Raw genomic sequence first — 27,245 nt, forward strand, 5'->3', positions numbered from 1 at the left:
TTTATTTAGGCATTTTACATACCGTCGTTCCAAAAGAAGATCACAACGGTTGTGACTGGTCGAACTGTCTTCAGAGTACACCCGTTACAGGAAAACAGCTTTGCTTTCGAGACCAAACATATGCACGCATATCTGATGAATATTCATTGCAAATAACCTGGAAGCCAGACCTGTCTGCTGTCCTTAAGGAAATGGAGATCCACATGTTAAGAGGCAATGACAGGCATTTCTGGTCCTTGAAAGCTGTAAACATGGCTGCATTTCAGGATTTATGCAATGAATACTCCTAATAAACTTTTGCATGTGATTTATCTAAGATTACAGTTAACTTTAATATTTGAATATCATGAAAACTAGACCTGTCTGTCAATCTTTAGGACTAGAGATGCCTGTTGTAAACACTAGGCATGTCTTTGCAAAGTATGTCAACCCTATAAACTCTTCTAAGTACTGGGGATATGGTTTTTCCACAACAGTAAATTGGAAAAGTTCATTTCTTAAATCACATGTAGGAAAGTCTAATTGTCTAATTTTCAACCAGAAGTAATACAACTTTTGCAATGCATGTTTGGATTTGACCTGGTTTGTTTAAATTGTAATGTACCCTTGCAAAAGCAATTGGGAAAATCAAAATGGCCCTGCTCATTTGTGTACAACAGCTACAGTGGTGCTGTAAAACCTTTCATCATTCTCAATCATTTCTTTAAACACATAAAATAATGACTTGAAACTGCTTTTTTTTTTTTTTTTTTTAAATACAGAGATTCTTGTCCTTTAAACAAATTGCCCAGACATTTCAAGAACAAAACAATTAACTTATAACCGTTTAAATGAATTTGAATAAAAGGATTAATACTTCAACTTGCATGACGTTTTTGTGCTGATTTTTGTGTATGTGTGTGTGTGTTTTCCATGAAGTATGACCAGAAAGAAAAGTCTACAATCCTGGGAAGCAGAAAAGACTACTGGGATTACTTCTGCGACTGCCTGGCCAAAGTCAAAGGAGCTAACGATGGAATCCGCTTTGTCAAGTCTATTGCAGAGGTAAGCAGCTCAGCCTGCCCAGTCCATCTGGCAACGCACAGCAGCTCGCCTTCTGCCTATCATCAGAACCAATCCCCCATTATTTCAAACTATTTTTTTTATCTTTTAATACTATATAACGATTCCCTGCTTCCCACAGTGATTTGTGCTTCCTTTCTTTCTTTTTTTACAGCTCTGTCATGAATAGTGACACATGCACAAAACAGATCTCCCTATGGCATTCTAGAGTGATTTTCCTCATGGTGCTCCCCTTCCCCCACCACACTATAGTACCACCCTGCCCACTTCCCTCTTCTGAGCAGCAGCTGCTGCTGTTACCATGTCCGCACCCCCTGTTGTTAAAACTCAGGCCGATGCAGTGAGGTTCATCCAGCTAAGCGCATGGTTTTTACTCGTGGTTGGGTGTGCATTGCGTGTGCATAATAATAGCCACCGATGCAGCAAGATGATTATTGCGCCTAAAATTCGCATTCTAACAAGCACATACCGGATAGTGCCCTGCACATGTAAATTCCATGGAAATAAAGACAATAGCTATTACCTCCAATGTAGGAAGTGTGCCGGGAGACCAACATACATTTTTTAACACTCGAAATTTAACTCCAGCTCTGGAGGTGTAGTAAAGTTTACTCACAGTCAAGTGCTCATAAAACAGCATTAAATAATTGGTCCTTTGTGTTGCGATAAACATGTCCTCCTCCTTAGTATCATCCTGGCATACCAGTATTGTATATACTTATGATGGAAATATAGAAATGCTTCTTACCACTGCTATGTTAATGCATTATTTCCCTTCCAGGGAATAAATATATTTTAGGAAATAATTCAATTTAGGTTTAATCTAATCTGATTCTAGAAAATAAAGACTGAATTTACCGCTTCGCTGGTTTCCCTGATCAAGTCAATGTATATATATTTTACAACAAATAATATATATTTTTTCTCCACTTTGTTTTTCTTGTAACTAATTTAATAAGCCCTTCGAGAGCCACTTCTTAAAGTGTTCTAAACATTGCAAGGTACATTTTTTGCAGAGTGCGAATTCCAGAAAATACTGTGGCCAGTAGGGATGTGAATCGTGTCCTCGATCGTCTTAACGATCGATTTCGGCTGGGAGGGGGAGGGAATCGTATTGTTGCCGTTTGGGGGGGTAAAATATCGTGAAAAATCGTTAAAAATCGTTAAAAATCGAAAAATCGAAAAACCGGCACATTAAAACCCCCTAAAACCCACCCCGACCCTTTAAATTAAATCCCCCACCCTCCCGAACCCCCCCCAAATAACTTAAATAACCTGCGGGTCCAGCGGCGGTCCGGAACGGCAGCGGTCCGGAACGGGCTCCTGCTCTGAATCTTGTCGTCTTCAGCCGGCGCCATTTTCCAAAATGGCGCCGAAAAATGGCGGCGGCCATAGACGAAAAAGATTGGACGGCAGGAGGTCCTTCCGGACCCCCGCTGGACTTTTGGCAAGTCTCGTGGGGGTCAGGAGGCCCCCCACAAGCTGGCCAAAAGTTCCTGGAGGTCCAGCGGGGGTCAGGGAGCGATTTCCCGCCGCGAATCGTTTTCGTACGGAAAATGGCGCCGGCAGGAGATCGACTGCAGGAGGTCGTTCAGCGAGGCGCCGGAACCCTCGCTGAACGACCTCCTGCAGTCGATCTCCTGCCGGCGCCATTTTCCGTACGAAAACGATTCGCGGCGGGAAATCGCTCCCTGACCCCCGCTGGACCTCCAGGAACTTTTGGCCAGCTTGTGGGGGGCCTCCTGACCCCCACGAGACTTGCCAAAAGTCCAGCGGGGGTCCGGAAGGACCTCCTGCCGTCCAATCTTTTTCGTCTATGGCCGCCGCCATTTTTCGGCGCCATTTTGGAAAATGGCGCCGGCTGAAGACGACAAGATTCAGAGCAGGAGCCCGTTCCGGACCGCTGCCGTTCCGGACCGCCGCTGGACCCGCAGGTTATTTAAGTTATTTGGGGGGGGTTCGGGAGGGTGGGGGATTTAATTTAAAGGGTCGGGGTGGGTTTTAGGGGGTTTTAGTGTGCCGGCTCACGATTCTAACGATTTATAACGATAAATCGTTAGAATCTGTATTGTATTGTGTTCCATAACGGTTTAAGACGATATTAAAATTATCGGACGATAATTTTAATCGTCCTAAAACGATTCACATCCCTAGTGGCCAGGCCCTAGTGCATGTTCTAATTAGCAACCTTTGAGAGGCAGTCAGTCAGATTTCTTACAATAAACACGAGAAGAGAGATGAGAGAATGGTCTGCTTATTGCTGATAGAAACAGATTAGCATGTACTTCTTTATACATTGGAAAGGGAATATCATAAATAACGAAAATTCCACTTCTTCCTTGAAGGCGACATGCCCATGACAAAATGAACTTTCTAAACTAGAACCTGGCAGTTATTATGTGGTTGCAGGGCGTTTTCATTTTACCTGTCTGTCAAGGTCATGAATTTGATTCCAGCCTGATTTTAAAAACATGTCTTAGCAAACCTGAAGGATTTCTAAATGTATAGCGTAAGGAAAAGGTAACCTAAGGTCCTGATTTACTAAGGCTTTGCCTCTCTGCACCCTTTATATAGCCTGCAGGCTCCCAGCACCACATGGGGGTGAAAGCGTGGCTTTCAAACTGCATGTTCCAACATTAAAATCAGCAAACCTATAATCTTCAGCAATGTAACTAAAAAGAAGCACTTTTGTAACAAATGCACAATTTAGACTCCTGTTGTTATAAAGGCTCCCAATGCAATTGAGCACCAGGAATACACATTTCTCCCGCAGCGTGCTTTTTGTTATCTCACTGTGATTGCAATATCATTTGAATACTGCATCGGGCGCACAGGAAACATGACTGTGTGCGTTAGGAAAACGGGCGCTCAGTTGCAGCGCACATTTTCTGCACAAGTTTTATGTTATCGGCCTGTCAGCCTTTCGTTCTCTCTTTATTCTTTGACTGCTTGAGGATGGTATTACAGCAGGTTTAAGCTGCAGTAGTGTCCTGATTTAGTCACCTTTGAGTGGTGGGAATGGTTAAACAGAAGAAGCTCTGTAAACCTTATGAGGGCTGTCTTATCCCATGATTAAAATTATTCCACATGGTGAAGAGGAGGAATGCTGAAGAGTGAATTGTGCTGTAATTGCTGCTAGATTTACAGAAGGATTTACAAATCTTTTTGCAGGGTAGTACTTTTGCCTCAAGTCACTCTGAATACATTATGCAGCCACCCTAGGACACATTTTTAGCTACTCCTAATTAATAGCAATTAAAACAAATGCAAATATTAAGATCCCTCATTTTCATACTGCTATTTATTATGTAAACGTTGCAAAGAACAAGAGCGCCTACTGTTGAGGCTGCGTCTATCTGTGTCCATTTGTATGCCCGTTTGGTTGGTCACTGGTGCACATTCCTGGCTTTGCAGCCTTAGTTAAATGGCTGTGCACGCCACACATAAGGTAGGAGAGGAGAGTTGGGAGGAGTGATGAGAGCCCATGGTGTTGCTGCATGGTATCGCCTTTCACATTAAATTCAAATTCCGTACACCCTCCTTCAAGTCCTGCACACTGTTGCCTGCCACAAGGCTTCCCAAACCTGTCCTGGGGACCCCACAGCCAGTCGGGTTTTCAGCATATCCACCATGAATATGCATGAGATACATTTGCATATGCTGAGTCCCCCTGATAATCAGATGTATCTCATGCATATTCATGGTGGATATCCTGAAAACCCGACTGGCTGTGGGGTCCCCAGGACAGGTTTGGGAAGCCCTTCTCTAGCATATACAGTTCAGACTGCTGACAAGTTGCATATTCCTATAGGTTATCTGTTGGTGTCCCCAGGAAATCCATCATTTTACATGGTCCTTCCCACCCATCAACAGCACATTTTGATAAACATCTGCACATTTTTAGCGGTTTGTGCTGTATTACAGGTTCCATTTGTCTCCTTGACGCCTGTCACTCCATACGCTCCACCCAGACTTTTCTTACTACCCCTTTTATATTCTCCTTACTCTTCTGCCAGCAAGCCCTCTCACTTTCAGCACCCTATTCCTGCAGCTCCATCCCACTCCTTGCTCAACAATCTCTTTCTCTCTCCCATTGTATATCCTACCTCATGTCCTCCCCTTGCCCCCGCTCCACAGCTATCATGAAGCCTTCTTATTAGATCCCCGGTCTCTGGCTTCCTCTGCTTCCTTGATGTATTAACCACCGTGCACCATTTCTTTTAAGTTTCCCATCCCTGTTCCTTTATCTGTCTTGGCCCTCACACTGTCAGTTTGCCTAGAGCATAAGTTCTCCCAGGTGGGAGCTTGCCACCTTTACTCTTTCTTTGTTTTTGAGATCTGAGTGCAATCTTCTGGATCTTTGCAGACTTGCCTGCTTTTTCTTCCCACTGATGGAACTCCATAATATCTAAATGATAATAATGTCAGTCAGGCGCCAGGTCTCTTAAGATTTTTCAAATGGTTTACTTCTGCGGCTCAGTAAGAGCTGATTATTCAGTGTAGGCAAGTAGTAGTTGATGTGTTGGGAGAAAATCAGATGAACCCTCCCCCCTCCCCCCGTTTCATGATAAATTAAGACACCAATACTAAACTTAACATTGTTTCTCAGTCTGAAGCAGAGGGCTCTGCACGGTCCATGATGAAAAGAGATTCGATATGAGTGGTGGATTACTTTTTATTGTCGTTGGCTAAGAAATGCATTTTCGAAGCGTGCATTGAAACCTGCTGAAATATTGAAAAAACAGAACTTTGAAATATAACAGTGTTAAGTTTTTTACAAACAGAGAGGGGACAATTTTCAAAGTCATCTACACGCATAGGTTGTTCGTTTGAAAATTGCCCTCCCTCAAAATCTGATTTACTAAGGGCATTTTCCCATATTATGCTGAATTTTCAAAGCCATTTGTGTGCGTAAACACGTATGTTATAACATAGCCTAGGGCTCTGGTGCATAAAAGTATGCGTACTTTTATGCAAACATCAGCGAGGCATAAGAAATGCCATACTGGGTAAGACCAAGATCCATCAAGCCCAGCATCCTATCTCCAACAGTGGCCAATCCAGGACATAAGTGTCCGGCAGATCCCAAAGAATGGGTCCAGTCCTTCCTACTCATACCCAGAGATAAGCAGTGGCTTTACCAGGTCTACATGGCTAATAGTGGTTTATGGACATCCAGGAACTTGACAAAACTCTTTATTAACCCATGTATGCTAACTGCTTTCACCACATCCTCTGGTAAGAAATTCCATAGTCTAATTCTGTGCTGAATGCAAAAGTACTTTCCCTATTTGTTTTAAATGTGATACCTTTTAGCTTCATGGAGTGTCCCCAAGTCCTAGTACTATTGGAAAGGATAAATAACCATTCACTATTTATCCGTTCCACCCCACTTATGATTTTATAGACTTCTATCATATCTCCTTTCAACTATCTCTTCTCCAGGCTGGAGAGCCCTAACATGCTTAGTCTTTCACTGTAGGAGAGCCATTCCATCCCCTTTATCACTTTGGTTGCCCTTTACTTCTTTTTTTCTAGTTCTGCTACATCTCTTTAGAGATGGACTGACCAGAAATGAATACACTAATCAAGGTGTGATCACACCTTGGATCGATGCAGAGGCATTATGATATCTTCCATTTTATTTTCTGTTCCTTTTCTTGTAATACCTAATATTCTATTTGCTTTTTGATTGCTGCTGCACACTATGGTGAGGATTTCAAAGTACTGTTCACAGGGACTCTTAAGAGTTTTTTCCTGGGTGATGATGCCTAATATGGAACACAGCATAGTGTATCTATAGTTTGGAAAATTGTTCCCTTTATGCATCATTTTGCTCTTGTCCATATTAAATTTCATCTTCCATTTAGATGCCCAGTACCCCAATCTTGTAAGGTGCTTTCTCAGAATTCCTCACAATTGATTTGTGATTTAACTACTTTGAATAATTATGTGTCATCTACAAATCTGATAACCTCACTTTTCACTTCCTTTTCCAGATCATTTATAAATATATTAAAAAGCACCAGTCCCTGTTGCATCTTCCTGGTTCACCAGAAATTGCTTGAGTTTCTCTGAATCATCAGCCTCAGAGATTGTGTCTAGCGCAGGTATTCCTCTGCTACCCTCTTCAGTAAAGACTAAAACAAATAATTAATTTAGTTTTTCTGCTATGGCCTTATCTTCCCTTATCTCCGTGGTTATCTAGTGGTCCAACTGACTCCCTGACAGGCTTCTTGCTTCAAATATACTTGTTTTGGATTTTTGCCTTTCTGGCAAGCTTCTTTTTAAATTCTCTTGTGGCATGTGTTATTAATGCTTTATAACTAACTTGGCAGTGCCTATGCTCTTTCCTACTTTCTTCATTTGAATCTATCTTCCAGTTCTGAAAAATGTCCTTTTGGTTTAAATAGCCGATTTCACCTTACCATTTAATCATGCTGGCAGTTGTTTGGTCTTCTTTCTACCTTTTTTAATGCATGGAATACATCTTTTCTGGGCTTCTAAGATGGTGTTTTTAAACAACATCTGTGCCTCATGCACACTTTTTAACCTTTGTAAATGCTCCTTTAAGTTTTATTTCTAATTTTCTCATTTATTTCATAGATTTCTTGTTTAAAGTTAATTGCAACCGCAGTAGATTCTCTTAATGTCTTCTCTTCAGTGATTATATTAAATTTGACTAGGTTGTGATCAATTTTGCAACGTGGCCCCATCTCCATTACCTGCATTATTGTGAGGATTTGATCTAGAGTATTCCCTCCTATTGCTGGTTCCAGGACCAGATGCTCCATAAAGCAGTGATTTATAGCATCTAGAAACTTTACCTTCTTAGTATGTCCTGATAAGACATTTACCTATTGGGGTAATTGAAATCTCCCATTATTGTTGTGTTTCCTAATTTGATAGACTTCCTAATTTCTGTTAGCTTTTTATTGCCTGTCTCTTCATCTTGGCTAGGCAGATGGTAGTATACCCCCACCACTATACTTTTTCCATAGAAATTCCTCTTTCTGGGGGGATAGATTTGGGGTGGAGATAGGACCTAACATTCATACTTTTTGAAATGATATACCCCAGGAAGGGGTATATGCGCATACGTTAGCCCATTCACGTTAAGCTGTGTGACATGCAGGAGTAACTTTCTTTGGGCCATTTTGCCTGCACTGAAAGCCACTCACCTGAGCATTTTGAAAGGACGGGGAGGAAAAGTGCATGCAGTAGTGGCATTTTCAAATCCGAGCACACGCTTTTCCAGCAAATAAATGCACGTGCAGAAAAAGCAAGTGCAAGTGACCACATGCATTTTGAACCCGCTGCAAGTATCAAAGCATTTACTTTGCTAGAGAGCCAGCAGATGCAAAGTACATGCAGTCTTTGTCCCAATATGGACAGTTTGAAAATTGCCCCCAAAAGGATTCAAGAGGGTGATCAGTATCCTTATCCATTACCAGGCATAATCCAGTTGTAGCAATCTGGAGTGCTACCAAGGTAGATTTACCCTCCTCTTAATGTTATGAGAATGCTGGTTACATGGCTGTAGTTTTCCATCTTCCTGCTCAGGCTTAGAATGCTATAAATGTTTGTAAGGAAGTGAGAGGAAAAGTATTTTAAGGGAGGTAAAATGCAAGGGAACACCAAGGTCAGAGGACCTGGGTAGAGCTGAAATAAGCTTTGTGGATATGATGATGGGTGCCCTCTTCATGGTACTGTAAAACATGCTAGGTAGTAGAGAGTCCAAGATTGAGATCTTGACATTGCTGGAGTTTTTTGCCAGCTGGGGAAGGGAGCAAAGAAATGGTGGCGCATAAAGTACACCTTCAGAGCAGTTCTAAAGGTAATCCAGCCTTGTGTGGTTGGATAACTTGCCGCTTAGCAATGAAACAGACGTCAAAGTGGGCAAGCGGAATCCTAGTGATAAGCTAGTACCGCTGCCATAAAGAACCCTTTAATATACCATTCTGGTCTTCTTTCTTCCTGCATAATCAGTGCAGACATTATAACTTTCAGCTGTTCAATTTGATCCCTGAGTTGCTGAAGCAGGACACATACATGATGGGGGCAATTTTGTAATGGCTCCCAGAAGAAAGTTGGCAAAGATGCACGGGATCCGACATCAATTTTCAAAGCAAATTTACTTGCCTGTGTTGGGCGTTGAAAATAATTTAGTTTGAAAACTTTCCCACCTCACAATTATACCTGCTAAAAATGCGTGCAGAAATGTTCCTTGAAATTTTACGTGCATACTTTTTGAAATTCAAACAAGTGTGCACCTAAGTTCAAACTGCAACCTCTCCTCTCCTACTGGGAATGCCTCTACTCACGGCAGATAAAATCTCTGTGCATCCAGGCAATCTGTGCATAAGTTTACCTGCATATTAGGCAGGCAGTTTGGTAAACGGCCATTTCTGTGGGTAAAAATACTCTTTGACCTGTGGCAATGCCTTTGTAAATTGCTCTTTAGGGATCTATTTCAAAGGATTGTTAGGCACATTTCATAATGAAAGAGAGGACCTATTCTTTTCGGTTGTCTTTTTGTCCAGAGTCACCTTTCTGACTTGCTGATTTGCACAAAGTTTGGTACGATGAACTATCAGGGACATGATAACCCAAAATGAGAGATTTTGTGTTTGGAAAATGTTCCTGAAATGATTATTTCTCTGAGGACAAGTAGGTTGCTAAGTCCTCACCAGTATGGGATCATATCCATTCAGATCCCACTAAGCTCAAACTTGCATCTATTTATAGATTATGAATAATAGTTATATTTTAAATTTAAAAAACCCCAAACCTTTAACAGGGGGAGCGCACACTTTTCCACTTGGCCATAAGGGGCCATATTGCCTGGCTGAAGCTCTGCATCCTTCCAACATTCTTCCCCAGGCCACCTGACCACAAAGTTGCACAGTTTGGATTGGCCGTCTTTCTACACTGGACTGAAACCCTTAGAAAGTCCACCCTGCTTTTTGTTTCATTTGACCCCAAGCATACTCTTTCTAATTGGCTAGCAAATTGCATCTCCTTCTGCAATGCCCAGGCAACCCTGAATTTGGTAGGGCATGTCAAGGCTCATATTGTTAAGGTCCACCTGAGATCAGCCTCCATGGAGATTTGTAAGGTATGGAGACAATGCCACATTGCAACATTCATATCTCGCTATTGTTTGCACAGGGACTCCTGATGTGACAGAAGGTTTGGTCTGTTTGTACTGAGGAGTTTTTATGAGGTGTAAAACTCAACTCCATTCCCCCTAGGGCTCATTATCTTTGTTTTCTAGACTGTCCTATAGCAAAAAAGGTAAGAAAGGTAAAGAAAATGGCTAGTTGCCAGTAAAAATATGTTCCCTTTGCTATTGGCAATGTTTTATGATTGTTTTTCCCAGTCTTTTGTTTGAGGCAGTCTGTAGCGAGGGATTTCCCAGTGGTGTGAGGACTTAGCATCCTGCTTATCCTCGGAGAAAGCAAAGTTGCTTACCTGTAACAGGCGTTCTTCACCGATAGCAGGATATAAGTCCTCACAAAACTCGCCCACCTCTCCTTGGAGTTGGTTCTCTGTGTTCTCCGTAAGAGCTATGAAAGAAATGAAACGGCTCCCCCCCCCCCCCCCACACACACAACACACTATGTGATGAAATGAGTTGGGCTGCACACGCTAGTCTGAGCATGCCAGAAGCTTCTAGAAGCGTTCGTGTGAAATCTCCACATCAGGCTTTTTTTTTTTTTTTTTGGATGATTTCGCCCTTCTGGTGGGGACTTTCATCCAGCTGTCCTCTTAGTGACTTTGTTTCTGCCCCCCCCCCCTTTAACATTTGCATAATGTATCAAGCAGTGCAGCTATTGGTTCTGCTTAAGGCCTGCTGACACTCTGCTGATGTCATAATGTTAGCCCCTGCCACTCAAGGCAGGGACCCTGCCCACACCGTAGGCTGCACTGTTTCAGCTGACTGGAAGATGACTAAAAGTACTGGAGCACAGGAAGACTATGAAATGGACTGGAGGTGCACACTTCCCCGCCTTTTTATTGATTGGTCCTGTGTCTCTCTTTTTAGCTGAAAACTTCCCTGGGGAAAGGAAGAGCCTTCCTGCGGTACTCGCTGGTGCACCAACGGCTGGCCGACACCCTGCAGCAGTGCTTCATGAACAGCAAGGTCACCAGGTACATGACAAGGGGGCACTCTTTCTGACTGACGGAACATGACTCTTTCCCACAATTTCTATTTCCCCCCGTGCATTTTGTTATCAGTCCTTAGCCTGAATGGATAAAGGAAATAATGGTAATTAAAACAGAACAAAACAAAACAAAGCCAAGAACTATAGGAGCTTAGTTTCAGACGAACTGGAAAAATCTACAAAACAAAATAGTGGAACTCATGCAAAAATTCACTTACGAGCGCTTATGTAATATAGAAGGTGGTAGAAGCTCTTTTTCCCTTTTTATTTTATTTAAGAAGTTTTTATACTGGCATTCATGGGTATATCATATCGGTTTACAGATAACTTAACGTATTACAGAGAACAAGGGTAGGGGAAACAAGGGAATGAAAGAGGAACCAAAGAACAAGGGGTGAGGAGGGGTAAAATGGAATAATAGGAGAAACTAATATGAACGAGGAAGCTAGAGGAAGGTAACACGGGAAAAAGGGTACTAAAATTCACAGGGGAAGAGGATTCAGACAAAAAGTGGCATGACTAGTAAATAACGGCTAGAGGGTACAGGGGTAACAAGGCACAGGAAATACTGAAAAACAGGGCAAGAATATACTGAGATACAAGGTGTAAGAAATACTGAAATACAAGACATAAAATATACTGAAATACAGGGGGAATAAAGTACAGGATTAACAATGGATAATATAAATTCAGGTGAATCTAGTCAAAAAGGCAAAAGATACATTGAAATACATGGGAGAGAATTTACAGGACTAAAACTGGATGATATAATATAAGATGAATACAATAAACTGTATAAAATATGATGAATACAACTAGAGAACTTTTCACAAACTTACAAACCCCGGAGTGAAGAGAGGAAACTGACTCCAGGGGAAAATAAAAAAAAAAGCATAAGCATTGGCAAGTCAAAAGAAAAACATTGATAAGACAAGCTAGGAGAGAATTTGAAAAGAAGCTGGTCATAATAAAAACTTTTTAAAATATATCCAAGCTCACACACAGGATGTGAATGCTGACCAAGAATATGAATGCTGATTTTGTAAACCGTTGTGATCTTCTTTTGGAACGACGGTATATAAAATGCCTAAATAAATAAATAAATATATAAAATATGATGAATACAGTGAAATAACGGGGATGAGGATCGGAAGGAAGGGGGGGGGGGGCAGGGGGAAGGGGAGAGAGGAAGCCAGAAGAATAAAGGGAAGGAAGGGGGGGGGGGAATGGACTTTATTCAGGGACACTAATAGTGTAAATCCCTCATCCTGGTTTAATGATGCAAGGCTGAACTGGATGTGCTGGACGCACTATGAGGCCTTCCAGTCAGAAAATAACATTCTTTAAAAACCATTACATTTAGATAGTAGTTTGCAACTGGTGCTATGTTAGAACAACCTCATTCTCTCCCAGGCTGGTACCTTTACCTTTTGCTGCCTTTGACATGCTCCAGAGGAGTGAAAGATGTTTACAGGGTATTGAACTTCTGACTAACTTTATAAATTGTGCCCTCCCTTACAAGGTGACCAGCAAAATGTTATTATAGCGCTGCACATATAGGGTAGGGGGGCAGCATATAGACAACTGTTACAAAAGTGGATAACGGAGACAAATTTAGTTCAACCATGCTATAATCTGTATACAATAGTTATTTATTTTAATGTACTTTAGGCTTACATGGGAGTCTGCATTAGAAAACCCAAGGCAAGCAAATACTGAATAAAATTCAGCACATAGATATTCAGTGAGGACAAGGAGTGCCAAGAAATGAAAGAATACAGGAAGACCAAGACAGTATGACACAGAATACAAAAGTGCTCTTATACACATATATATAGAGGGTAATTTTGTAACAGCCCACAGACGTGGAGGAGTAGCCTAGTGGTTAGAGTGAGGGGCTACACACCAGGGTTTAAATCCAAGTGCCACTCGCTTCATTCTGCATTACCTCAGGTACAAACGCAGAGCCGGATTTACGAAGGCTTTTCTTCTAGTCTGTGCCTATGGGAAAAAAGCTTAGGAGCCACTTTATCAGCGCACGCATGGCGCCCGCAAGGGGGGGCGCCATGCAATATGCACATTAGGGGTCACGCTAGCAAGGAGGCGCTAGGGTCACTTGCGCGACCTTAGCATCTCCATGGTAATGCCACCCCGCGGCGGCTGCCGGTTATGAAGACCGACGCCGGTAAACTCAGCGTCGGTCTTCATAACTCGGCAGTCTGCCGAGGTATATATATATATTTTTCTTTATTGAAGAAGTACCGAAAAGCTGTTTTTTTTCTGCTTTTCTGTACTTCTTCTACGTGTGCTCAGCTATTAACGCATGCTCCAGGCAGGCGTTAATATCTGAGTGATAAATGTGTGTCTGATAAGCACATTTATTTTTTTGAATGCAGAGTGAATGAGTAATAGCCTCATTCACGTGCATTTGCATGTGATGAGCGCTAACTCATTCACTCTGCGTCAGACACGCGTTAAATAGGCGCTAATCCCCCTATTGCATTAGGAGGTGGATTAGCGCCTATTTAATCCGCGTCCGACAGCGGGTTAAACAGTTTGCTCGTGTGAGTCCTTTAGATTGTATGCCTTCTAGGTACCTGAATGTAATCTGATTTGAAATGCCAAAAAGCAGAATAGAAATAAGTGGGAACAGAAGAAAGTTGACATTAGTTATATCACTTTTCAAAGAGAACTTAATCATCCAACCAACACTATCTGTGTACAGGAAATTTCCTTGCATTTCAACTTTACCAGCGTATTGGGCAGACGGTTTTATAACAAGTCATTTCTGCGAGTAAAGCTTCTGTTTTCTCTTTGCTGGGTCAAGCAAGTATTTCTAAAACAAACAAAAAAAATATTTAGGAACAGTGAATTTTCTTTTCTCTGGAGACAGTTCTGTCTCCAGGCTCTTGTAGAGACCTGGGGGTGGGGTTTCCCCTTGAGTAATTCAGCCTAGGTCTCTTTCCCGGTAGCCTAATTCTCTGCCTAGGGGTGATACTGGTGGTCCAGTCACTCCCCCTCTTTTGCACTGGTGACCCTGAGATGTGATTATTCCTCGGCTCCTTTGCAGAGATGTTTAATTCCTCTGCTGTGGCAAAGCACTGTTTTATCCCAAGAAATGGCTTTAAAAGTTACCCCTCTGACTGGATGCATAAAAACAAGGACTGCATGGGGACTATGCAAGAGTGCTTTCAGCAAAAAAGCTGCCTACAGTATCAGCCTCATTTACATTTCCACCAAGTGGGCTTGAAATGTATTCCATCTGAATTGTAAGTTATTTAACGTCCACCTCCAAAGAGCCCAGAACGCATTTCATTTTACAATTCAAATGGCCACGAGATGAGCTGTGCCTGCTTTGAAGTCTGCCTGGAAGTGCCTGTCGGTTGAATGACTGCTCTGTGCTGGCAGGACATTAGGGGCCTTTTCAGTACTCAGGTAAGTTTCACTGTCCAGCCTGTATTTCTAGAAAACAGAGTATCTCTTGGGCTTTATATTTCAGTCAACTAATTCTTTGGGTGCCCGACACCTGACTGACCTGCCGCTGATAGACAGAGAGCTCGGCAGAAATTTGTTGAAACTTCACAGGGCTGGGAAAGGTTAACACTCTTCATTTCTTCATTCTTATGCTGGGATGTGACATGTTCTTGGAACTGCTGAAAAGACAGCTTATAATGCCCCTGCTTCTTTGGCTTGCTTTACTGAGGCTGCGTTTGTATTTTGATCTAGTGACTGGTACTATGTAAGAAGCCCATTTCTGAAGCCCAAGATGAGCTCGGATATTGTTGGTCAGCTGTATGAGCTGACTGAGGTTCAATTCGACCTGTCATCGAGAGGCTATGATTTAGATGCTGCATGGCCAACATTTGCAAGGTAGGGGAACAAACTGAACTTCCTTATTTCAGTATGATTAAACGAATATATTTCATTCTGGTGGTTGTATTCTTTATTGTAGGTAAATAGTTCAGAATATATGAATTGCCAAAACTGGGTCAGACCAAAGTGCCATTTAGCCTCTGCCAGAAGCGCATAGGGAGTGCCTCAAGGACGTATATAAAACTAGGGTCTAAGTCCTACATTCCACCCGTGCTGTCCCGTGATTCCATGGCCATGCCGAGGTCTGCAAAATCTAGCCCTTGCCGCCGGATTTGGCAATCCCTCTGCAGTCATGGGAAAGGAGTTGATTGAAAATAAGGGGACTGGGTTGGGAGGCAGGGCATTCATGCTTAGGTGGGGGGAGAGGGGGGCTCTCTGCTTCCCTGCCAACAGTCAACCAGTCACTTCTCTTTCTCCCTTCTCTCTGTCAGCTAGTCCCCTCTACCCCTTTCCCCCGGTCCATGGTGAGCCAATCCATCTCCCCTTACACCCCTAAGCCAGCAGGCAGAGAAAAAGGCAGAACGTCACTTCAGACCACATCCGTCACCTCTGTGAGCTGGGACCAGACTTTTAGGTTGAACTGTGAATGAGGAGGAAAAGAGGGGGGGAGGGAGAGAGGAGCAGAAGACAGGAGAAGGGAGTGGGAGATGCTCATAGGGAAGGAAGAGGAAACAATATGGGAGAGAAAAGGGAGAGCATTGTTGGGAAGGAGGGGGAGCAGACTATGGGGAAGAGGAGGGAGGGAGAGAAGATGGGGTGGAAAGGAGATACGGAGAGGAGAACAGGAGGAAGGGGAGGAAGGGGAGGAAGAGAGGATCCAGGGCAGAGGAGGGAAGCAGAAGAAAACCAAGAAGCAGCAAATAGGAGAAATGGAAAGATGGAATAAGAACATATAGATTAAACAGAGGGAGAAGACTGGTAGACAAGAGGGAAGGGGTAACATACAGTACTAACATAAGCGATAATGTATTAAAGCAATTTGACACTATCGCAAGGGGTTAATTTGTGTTAACACACAAAAACGAACTTGTGATCGTATTAATGCAAATTATATGCTAATGAGTTACTGAGAAGCAAAAGTATGCAAAATAGCTTATTATCTGTAAGCACAGCAAAAAAGTATACATGTTAAAATGCACAAAATGTAAAGCAGATGTATTTAAATATTGTCCACAATAATACACGTCTCTGTGGTATCGCACACCTGATTTACTTCTCATTAACACTGGCCATTAACATGTGTGATACCTACCATATTTCTTTTTCTATGGACAATTGCACCTTGTACTTTCTTGAAACCTGCTAAATATTTGACTATTTCTGTCACATTCATCCTTTACCTTTTTTCCTCCAGCGAATACATTTTGAGTGCCTTAAACCTCTCTCTGTGTAGGGTTTGTGTTGCTGGCATTTTGATAAACCTTCTTTGATCTGCTTCCATTGTTTCAATGTCCTTTTGAAGGTACAGCCTCCAGGACTGAATGCAGTACTTGACGTGGGATCTCTGTAGTGATCTATACAAGGCATAAATACATAAGAACTTATTGCCATACTGGGTCAGACCGAGGGTCCATCAAGCATTGTATCTTGTTTCCAACAGTGGCCAATCCAGGTCACAAGTACCTGGAAAGATCCCAAGGGGTAGACGGATTCCAAGCTGCTCATCCCAGGGATAAGCAGTGGATTTCTGCAGCTCCACCTTAATAATGGTTTACGGACTTTTCTTCCAGGAATTTGTCCAAACTTTTTTAAAATGCAGCTACACTAATAGCGTTCACTATATCCTGTGACAATGAATTCCAGAGCGTAATTATGCATTAAGTAAAATATATTTTTTCTCATTAGTTTTAAATCTACAACTTAGTAAATTCATTGTGCATCCCCTATTCTATGTACTTTTTGAAAGAGTAAACAACCGATTCACATTTACTTGTTCCACTCCACTCATAATTTTATAGATCTTTATCATATCTCCCTTAAACCTCATATCTCCAAGCCGAAAAGTTGTAACCTTTTAAGCCTTTCCTCATAGGGGAATCATTACATACCCTTTATCATTTAAGTCACCCTTCTCTGTACCTTTTCTTCTTCTGCTGCTATATCTTTTTTGAGATATGGTAGAACTGCACACAATACTTGAGATGAGGTATTGGAGCAATATAGAGGCATTATGATATTCTCTGTTTTATTCTCCATTTTTTCTCCAGGTCCATCTTATTAATTGTTTATAGACTTTTCATCCAGAAACCTGTCGAATCTTTTTTAAACTCAGCTATATTAATAGCTTTCACCACATCCTCTGGCAATGAATTCCAGAGCTTAATTATGTGTTGAGTAAAAAAATATTTTCTCTTATTAGTTTTAAAGGTATCACCTCATTGTGTGTCCCCTGGTCTTTGAAAGAGTAAACAACTGATTAACATTTACTTGTTACACTCCACTCATTATTTTATAGATCTCTGTCATATCTCCCCTGAGCAGTCTCTTCTCCAGACTAAAGAGCCTTAACCTCTTTAGCCTTTCTTCATAGGGAAATTGTTCCATCACCTTTATCATCTTGGTCGCCCTTCTCTGTACCTTTTCTAATTCTGCTATATCTTTCTTGAGATGTAGTGACCAGAACTGCACACAATACTCAAGATGAGGTCACACCATGGAGCCATACAGAGGCATTATGATATTCTCTGTTATATCTTTTCCTAGTAATTCCTAGCATTCTGTTTGCAATATTACCTCTTTTTTCTTCTTATGCACTCACATATACTGTCAACTGTCTCTTCTTCTTTATTACACTGACAGGTAAACCATCATAAGAATTGCCACGCTGGGTCAGACCAAGGGTTCATCAAGCTCAGTATCCTGATTCTAATAGTGGCCAATCCAGGTCAAAGGCACCTGGCAGGAAATCAAACAGTAGGCAGATCCCATGCTGCTAATGCTGAGGGATGGGTAGTGACTTCCAAGTCATTTTGCGGTCTAGCAATTGCCATTTGTAAGTCCTAATAATTGATACGTGTCTTATGGATTTTTGCATCCCCAGATGCAAGATTTTACATTTTCTTGCACTGCACTGAAGCACAACTTCCAGTCCTTTGACCATTCTTTCAGTTTTTTCATGTGCTCATTTTTTTTTTTTTCAGCTCCTCCTGGTGTGTCTACTTGTTACAGATTTTTGGTTCGTTTCAAGCACATTTTTTCCTAAAGTCCCTTTGCAATGTCACTAATAAAGATACTGAAAAGATCTGGCCCTAGCAGTGACCTATGAGATATCTCAGTTGTCTCTTTTATCTTCACCAGAGTGAACTCCATTGACCGTCACTTTCTGAGGTCCTTTGCTCAACCAGTTCCTCCCTCAGTCAACAGCTTTTAGTTTCCACTCTTATCAGTCTTATATGTGGAACCATGTCAGAAATCTTACTGAAGTCCAACTAGTCAGCACCCACTACATGTCCCTGATCCACCTCACTAGAGAACTCGGTCAAGTTTGTTTGTTAGGATCTTATTTTTGTGAAACCACATTATCTGGGGTCCTGTAACCTGCTTGTTTCAAGGTACTGCAGTATCCTTTATCAGTTTTTCCATGGCCACAACCAAAGTTAGACTGATGGGGCTACCGTTAGTTCCCATTTTTGTGGAGTGGGCCTACATCTGTCTCTTTGTATGCTCCCTTTCTCTAAAGGGAAGACTAAATACACCTTACACAGTGTTTGTCTGCTGTCATATTCTGTTTCTAAAGACAAGCTGAACAGAGCTTTAAGGGATGCAATCTGCATTTTCTTGAGATCTTTCAGTATCCCGGGATTTACTCCATCAGGTCACATTGCCCTATCTGCTGTCATTTGTGTAAGCATTTTAAGTACTTCATCCTAAGTAAACAGGTTTGTGATCATTTCACAATGATTTATGCCCTTGTGTCCTGCATTAGGCACTTAATTTTTCCATTTGTCTGTGAAGAGTGAGCAAAATAATTTGTTTTAGGTGGCTCCCCCCACCTTGCTAACTCTACTTTCTCCTTTTATGTAAACTATTTCTCCTTGGTCTTTCTTCTCTCCCTTATACCTATCTAAAGGCACTTTTATTGCCTCCTATTATTGACTGAACAGTTTTTTTTTTCTGTTGGTTTCTACTTATCTAACTGCCTTTCCTGCCTTCCTTTTCTGTGCTTTCCAACATAAGGAATGTCGGAAAGACTTATGTAAAAGGGATTGACGTCCGTCTGTTCGTAGGCACAATGACTCTGTAAAAATAAGGATGGAAATTCACCAAGTTTGGCAGGTGAATGCCCTTGGATGAGTTTGATAAACAGAAACATCAGATCTCCCTTTCCAGAATCCTTATTGCTTTCAATGGGAAACTGTTAGAAACTGTTCAAACTTTGTGCATGTGTGTTCCAGCACTTTGCCACAGAGCAACCCAGGCAGAAAGACTCTGCCAATGTACACACATGCACACACATACACACACACACACCCCACTCTCCACAGTGTCCCCACACATATACACATCATACACCCACACAAAAAAGCCTCTGCCAGCGTACACACACGCACACACATCCACCCATACACCCCCACTCTCCACAATGCCACCACACATACACACATGCCACACCCACATACTCCAGTCACACACCCCACCACACACACTCTTATACACAGCCCCACACATGCCAACACCCCATACACACACACACACACACACACACACACACACTCCACTCCATACCCCTCACACACCCATCCCCCACTTCAACGTCTGAGAGAAAACCATCTGTATGCCAAGTTAGAAAAATGCCTCTTTGAGCGTAATCGCTTACCCTTCTTAGGGTATATCATATCTGATCGAGGTTTCTCCATGGATCCAGAGAAAGTCCAGGGGATCGTGACTGGCCCCAGCCAGTAGGCCTACGGGCCCTACAACGTTTCCTTGGCCTTATCAATTATTACCGGAGCTTCATTGCCAATTATTCTACCTTAGTTGCCCTGCTTACCTCCATGACCAGGAAAGGGACTAACACTCGGATATGGACTCCCAAAGCACAAGCCGCCTTTCAGATGATTAAGGAGGCTTTCTGTTCTGGTCCTTGCCTCCAGCATCCGGATCCTAGAAGTCCATTTGTTGTTGAAGTTGACGCCTCTGCAATTGGTGCAGGAGCTGTCTTGAGCCAGTTTTCTCCCAAGGGTAAATTGATACCTTGTTCCTTCTACTCACATAAGTTCTCTCCTACTGAACAACGTTATACCGTTGGTGACCGAGAACTTCTCGCAGTCAAGTTGGCATTCCAAGAGTGGCATCCCTGGTTGGAAGGGGTGCAACACAAGTTTACTATCTTCACTGACCATAAGAACCTTGAGCACCTTAAAGAAGCTCAACTCCTGAATCCTTGACAAGCCCGATGGGCGCTTTTTTTTGAACGGTTCAACTTCGTTCTATGTTTCCGCCCAGGTTCCAAGAACCTCCGTGCTGATGCACTATCAAGATCATTTGAACCTAAAGACGTTCCTGAAGTCCCTAGCTACATTATAGATCCTGCCTGCGTATCCCTTTCCATGACCACTACAGTTCCTACTGGAAAAACCATCGGCCCACGTAGATTACGTGAACGAGTTCTGAAATGGGCTCATGATTCCAAGTTGGCAGGACACCCGGGTCGTGCCAGGACCCTAGAGATGTTTCGGAGACATTATTGGTCTCCCAATATGGTGCAAGACTCCCGAAACCATGTGGACTCGTGTCCCATCTGCGCCCAACAGAAAATGCCTACCGGAAAGTCTTGGGGCTTACTCCAACCACTTCCAGCACCTACCGAGCCATGGTCCAGCATCTCAACAGACTTTATTACAGACCTGCCTCCATCCCAGAACACTACCGTAATCTGGGTCATCATCGACCGTTTTTCAAATATGGGTCACTTTATTCCCTTGCCGGGCCTCCTGTCGGCCCCAGAACTAGCCAAGTTGTTTTTGAAACACATTTTTCGCCTCTATGGACTCCCCAAGGAGATTATATCTGACCGGGGACCACAGTTTGCTGCCAAGTATTGGCGCTCCCTATGTAAAAAGTTTAATATTGCCCTGAGTTTCATGTCGGTCTATCACCCACAGGCCAATGGTCAAGCTGAAAGGACCAATTGGACCTTAAAGACATTCCTCTGCTCCTACGTAAATGATCAGCAGGACAACTGGACTGATCTACTGCCCTGGGCTGAGCTGTCACACAATACCCATGTCGCTGCAGCCACCGATGTATCTCCATTCTCTGTGGTATTCGGACGACAGCCTCAGCTGCCTCTTTCAGATCCTCTGACTGTTCCTTCTCCAGCGGTGCAATACATGGCCCACATCATTCGTCAAGTGTGGAACCAAATAAAAGAGCACCTTTTCCAGGCCACTGAATGCTCCAAGCTTGCTTCGGATGCCCATAGACGTCCTGCTCCCCTCTTTCGTGCTGGCCAGAAGGTGTGGCTAAGTGCTCAACACATTCGACTGAGACTTCCCTCTCATCCCTTGGCTCCTAAATACATTGGTCCATTTCCAGTAATCCGAAGAGTGGGAGCTGTATTGTATCAACTCCAGCTACCTCGTGCCATGGGTATCCAGAACATGTTCCATGTGTCACTGTTGAAGCCTTTGGTCCTCTCCTGGCCCTCACGTAGAGTCCCCTCTCCTCCACGGGTCTCTGCAGAACCAGATACATCTCTTCAGGTAAGAGAGGTTCTCGCCATCCGTCGGCGTCGAGGGAAATGGGAGTACCTCCTAGCCTGGGAGGGTTATGGGGCCGAGGAGAACTCGTGGGAACTTTCCCACAACATCCTTGATAAGGAACTCCTGAAGACCTTTCATAGGACTCACCCTGACAAGCCACGGCCGCGTAGGGGGAGGTCTAGAAGGGGTGGGGGGGTACTGTTGTGCGCCCCATCCGTGTTCGGCCCGTGCATGGGCCTGCTCACCTCTCTGGCTCCTCTGCAGGTCCCGGGACGGCTTTCCTAGTGGCAGCTGCAAGCTCTTCAAGGTCTCAACATCCCACGGTGGTGGTCGCCGGGCCTTCCACTGCGCACCAGGCCTCACGCCGGAGTTCAATGCCTTCCGTGGCATTGGCCATGCTCCTACGGACTGTCTCTCTGGGACTGCCCTCGGCCTGATCCTCGATCCCTCTGCCTGCTGCCTGCCTTCTGACCTCGGCTTGTTTCTTGACTACTCTGCCTGCTACCTGCCTTCGGACCTCGGCCTGCCTATGACCTCGTCTGACCTCCGGAACCTGACCTCTGCATTGTTGACCATTCCTCGGACTGACCCTCGGTTTCTGACCTCTGCATGATTGGCTACGTCTCCTGATTCTGGCTCTTTTCCTTGCCTTGTCATTGCCTATGCTGTTCTGGTCTTCCTTGCTCCATCTGACCTCCAGCCTCGAACCCGATCGCGCTCCTCTCCTGTCTGTGGGCACGCCTGTTTACCATCTCTCCAGGAGACCCTGCGAGGCCCACCTAAGTCCAAGCAGCCCGGGTCCTTATGGGCACCACCCGGGCGGACCGCGGGCTTCCAGTGGTGAAGCTCATCCTAGCCTCTGTCTCCTCCAGTGCTCCACCCCCTGGGGGCAGGTACTTCCTGGTCCCTACCAGGGAGCCGTTCTCCACTGCTTCAGGACAAGGGTCCACCCCCGAGCGCAACACCAGCGAAATGGGAAAAGCAGGCTGCTATACAGGTGAACAGATCAGAGGTATTAGCTCTTTTATATGACAACTTAAAGTTTCAGAAAATGTCACTTTATCAGAAGTGAGATATAAATTACTCCATTGCATGTACATGTCTAGAACCTGGTTATATGCTGCAAAACTATGTAAGTCTGATATTTGTTTAAAGTGTGGGATCGAAAAGGGTTCTTTTTTTTCACTGTATATGGGAGTATGGAAAGATATCCCAGTTTTGATCAGAAATTGTTGCTGAAATAGGTGAGATGTTAAATTGGATTATGCTGATGTCCCCAAAAGTATGTATACTTGGGGATTTCTGAATATAAAAAAATATTTCTTAGGAAATCCTGTGTATTAGCTATTCAAACTATTCTGGCTGTGTGGATAACACTCGGAACCACCAACTCTTACGCTCTGGAAGTCGCAATTATATAAACTTGCAATTTGAATATATGACTGCAAAAAGTAGATCTTTGGAGTATAGACAAAAGTGTATGTGCATCTGGCAAGGTTACTGGGATACTCTCTCTGAATCTATGCAAGATTGTATTCAACAGCTGTAAGATACTCCGAGGTTGGACTTCATGACGAGAATGGTTTTGTCCTTGGTAGTGACTCTTCATCCCTGCTTCAATCTGCACCAGTACCAGCTTTGTGGGATGGGTAGGGGAGGGAGGGGTGTGTGTGGGGGGTAATGCTAGGACCAATTGTTGTATTAGTTGGAGTTCGACATAAAGTTGTACTTTTGTAAAGTCCTAATGTTTGAGGTGAAAATGAATAAATACACGAATGAAAAAAAACCCATAATTAATTAAAACATAAAATCAATAAATACATAAACCAAATGCAGTAAAATAACATATCACCATACAAACAACCACAAAAGCATGTACATTTGTTTTGAAAATGCTTGGTAAAGTCTTTTACCACCGGGCAGGCTGTTTGAAAATTGCTTGCAATAACTACACCACCCTCAGATTGAGTTTGGTACTCCCACTAGTGCAACCCATCAAATAACGGTGGAACTTTTTCCACTCGCCCGGGTAATATCTAATATATCCAGTCTCCATTGACTTTGGAAATCTCTGCCACACTTATTTTTCATTGACACTCCCCTCCCCCTTCTTTCCCCAGGAAGCCACCAACTTTGCTGCCAAAGTCTTCCTGTGATACTGACTCCTTTCAGACCCCACCATCCTGCAGACAGTGTCTCCCTGCCAGCTCTTGTCACCCTTTACCCTACCCTTTACCCCACCCAATACACTGACTCCCTGCTAACCCTTTTACTGCTGAGATGCTGCATCCAAAACGACTTTCCCACTCCTTAAGGCAGTGAATTCTCATTGGTCCTGTCTTTTGAAAAAAAACAAAAAATATTTATTTATTTGAATTTGGAAAACACTCTTTTAATCCAAAGAACATTGGTATGAAATGATAGGGACGAATGAAAGTCATATAGAATGTCAAATCATAAAGCCCAGAGGATCAATATGAGTCGCCTGTGAGATAGTGTAAGTGTGCGCACAGAGCTTATTTTGGGAGATGGTTTGCGTGTACATACTCAGCACAATATGCCTGTGAAACAGCGGGTGAAAGGGTAGAATGAGAAAGAAGGAAGAAATATAGGAGCACAGAGGACTGAGGATCTCAGTAAATCTATCAACTATGTGATCATGTTAATTTTTCTGGTTTTCCTGGCTAAAATGTAAGCAGCGTTTGCAATTTGCGTCTTTATCTGTCCAGCTGAAAATGTGTCTTTGTCCTCAGCAGTGCTGACTGCTGCACATGTATGTTAGAAGAGGGATTAAAGTAAGCTGTGGGTGAATATAGTATGTTTACAATGGTGAGAATTTGCTCTACTGCAAAACCCACCCTGCAGCATTAATCATGGTCCCACAGCAGAACAGGATAACTTCTCAGCATGCCTTGTTTTTAGGGGTCCATGCAGTTTACCTTTCTCTGTTGTGTGGCCAGTATGTGTAACGCTGAGGTCAGAGATCAGTGATGCAAAGCTGCAGAGTTTGGGGCTTAGTTTCACGATCTATCAACTCATGTGTGTCGCTGTGCTGAAACGTAGGTGTTAAGTTCTTTCTCTAAAGGACACTGTAACCACGTGTGTTGTCTTGAACAGCACTGTATATATTTGATAACCCTATGAAAGTAATACATACTGGGGCAAATTGGTAGACTCTCTGCTTTAGGGCAGAGTCCGTGGATATTTTTTAACCTGTGGATTTTGCAGTAAGCTTGAAAAGGAACATGTGCACATCTTTTCCCTTTGAAACTTGCCATGCGAACAAAGTACCCATGGATATTTTGCACCATACATTGTACTTTTAACCATATCGAGGGAGGGCAATGTTCAGACAGACACTTTATGTGTATAAATCATTATTTACTTGTGCAAGTGGCTTTGAAGTTTGTCCTTGCTATTATAATGATGGTGATTATTATTAATATTGAGGTTCCTATTCAAAACATTTATCTGGCTAACTTTGTAAGATAGCCGGACAAATCTTGGGTTTTAAATCATCCCATTGAGCTGGTAAAATTTAATATGCAAATAAAGGGGTGGGGCTGGAGGCATCCCCAGAGTATGGTAAAACTTTAGATATTCAGCACACGCCAACTAACGTTCTATGTGTAAGCCTGGTTAGAAAGTGACCTGTGCTAAAGTTGTCTGGATAAAGTTATGTCAATATTCAGACATAGCCAGCTAACTTACATGGGATATTCAGCAGCATGGCTATGTGGCTGAGTATCCCTGTATTTGCTGCAATTTAGCTGGATAATTCTTATCCAACTAAGTTTAGACCTGCTATGAAGCAATTCTAACTTATCTGGTTAACCAAATAAGTCTGAATATTGCTAATTATCTGGCCAAGTTAGCCATATACGTAGCCCACCCACTTCCGCCCAATGTACACCCACTGATTGGCTAACTACTTAGCCAGATAAGTGAGCTTTCCAGCTTAGTGGTGACTGCTGAACATAGCTGGATGTTCAGCAGCCGCCATGCAGTTGGATACGTCGCTACTAATCCAGCTAAGTAGCATTTGAATATTGAACTCAGGGTTATTTGGTTCTATTCAGCAGCAGATTCATCTAGGTAAATGCCTCTGAATATCCAGATAAAGTTAAACCCATAACTTTACCCAGATAAGTCACCTGCTCACTGGCTTTCTAAATATGAACCTCTTTATATCTTGTTGTCTTCGAAGATGGTGCCCTTTGAATTATCCCACTGTGGGTGCCAGTTCTGAATTGATAGGCGGGTTGTTTCTTTTCGCTTGCAGGAGGACAGTGCTTTCATCTGGCTCTCCCGCGCATTTGTGGAAGCCGCCCAGTCGCAGTTCAAGTATGAGTAGTTTGGTGAGCGGATACTTACAGGTAATTGCATGATAAAATAAACATGAGTATGCATAAAATGGTTCCGTATAAGGGCACTGTATAAAGTAGATCTCCTAATTGATTTCTGTTTTGAATGCATTGCAGAGCCATCCCGATCTATTTAAAGCCTTTTGTATTTACTGTCAAACAGCGCTGTCTGCTGATAAACAAGTTTACCACTTTATCTGAACAACTGACCTTCCAAGACAAGAATGATGCACTGGCAAAAATGATCAGGTCACAAAATGTTTCTACATAGGAGGAGGGAAACATGTAAATCCAAGAAGTAATGTAATGTAAAATCATAATTTAAAAAGTTAAAAGAAATTCATAATAAAGCAACTTTTGGGATGATTTTCAAAGGATGTAGGTGCTTTGCTATAGGTTCAGAACATAAATGCAGGGTTCTGTTTTTCACTAGTTACCTAATTTAGCTGCCTTGAAATGGCCAGGGGTGAGGTCAGGTTGGGGAAAGAAATTTAGGAGTCTAGTATTGAGTTTCACCTATAGGCACCGAACTTGGGAAATCAAATTTGGCACAGCCCTAAATCTAGCCACTTAGATCCTTCATGCCACCTGCCTGATTAAAAATGTACTTGCAGGGCCAACAGCTTTTCAATCTCTCCCAAATGCCTGATTAAAAATCAAATTGTGGGACCGAGGACACCCTGGTACCCTATTCACACCCACTGAATGAAACTATAGATGTAGTAGGCCGAGGGCACTGGATCCTCCCCTACCATAAGCCTCCTGCCCCTGAAAACTCCCTAGCAAAGCCAAGAGGACACAAGCTTATGGTTCTCCTGGCTTAGCGTCTAGCATTGCTATGGCAGCAGTGCTATGAAGTGTTACTGTCAGAGCAACGCTAGATGCAAACTTTGGCTTCCTAAATTAAGTACTCTGCTTTTTTTTTGAAAATTGGTCTATTAACACCTTGAGGTCCCGCTAATAGTATCTAATAAGTTGAAAAATATAGCTACTTAATAGCTGGATAAACTTATCCTTCTAACTTCGCTCATATATTCAGTGGCGCAGCTACACCACTGAATATATCCTGCTAG

The 27,245-nt window shown here is 42.9% G+C and overlaps 1 protein-coding gene across 4 annotated transcripts in view; it reads left to right on the plus strand.

Annotated features, from left to right (window-relative positions):
- Nucleotides 1–27,245, plus strand: part of FYCO1 (FYVE and coiled-coil domain containing 1) — a 231,330-nt gene that overhangs the window by 25,052 nt on the left and 179,033 nt on the right. For all 4 annotated transcript variants that reach the window (XM_029589659.1, XM_029589663.1, XM_029589661.1 and 1 more), the window contains exons 4-7: nt 919–1,044; nt 11,111–11,217; nt 14,958–15,101; nt 26,091–26,184. In XM_029589659.1, the coding sequence (XP_029445519.1) occupies nt 919–1,044; nt 11,111–11,217; nt 14,958–15,101; nt 26,091–26,184 (471 nt within the window). The remainder of the gene's footprint in view (nt 1–918; nt 1,045–11,110; nt 11,218–14,957; nt 15,102–26,090; nt 26,185–27,245) is intronic.

Source organism: Rhinatrema bivittatum, chromosome 2 (genome assembly GCF_901001135.1).
Source record: "Rhinatrema bivittatum chromosome 2, aRhiBiv1.1, whole genome shotgun sequence".
Taxonomy (NCBI): Eukaryota; Metazoa; Chordata; class Amphibia; order Gymnophiona; family Rhinatrematidae; genus Rhinatrema; species Rhinatrema bivittatum.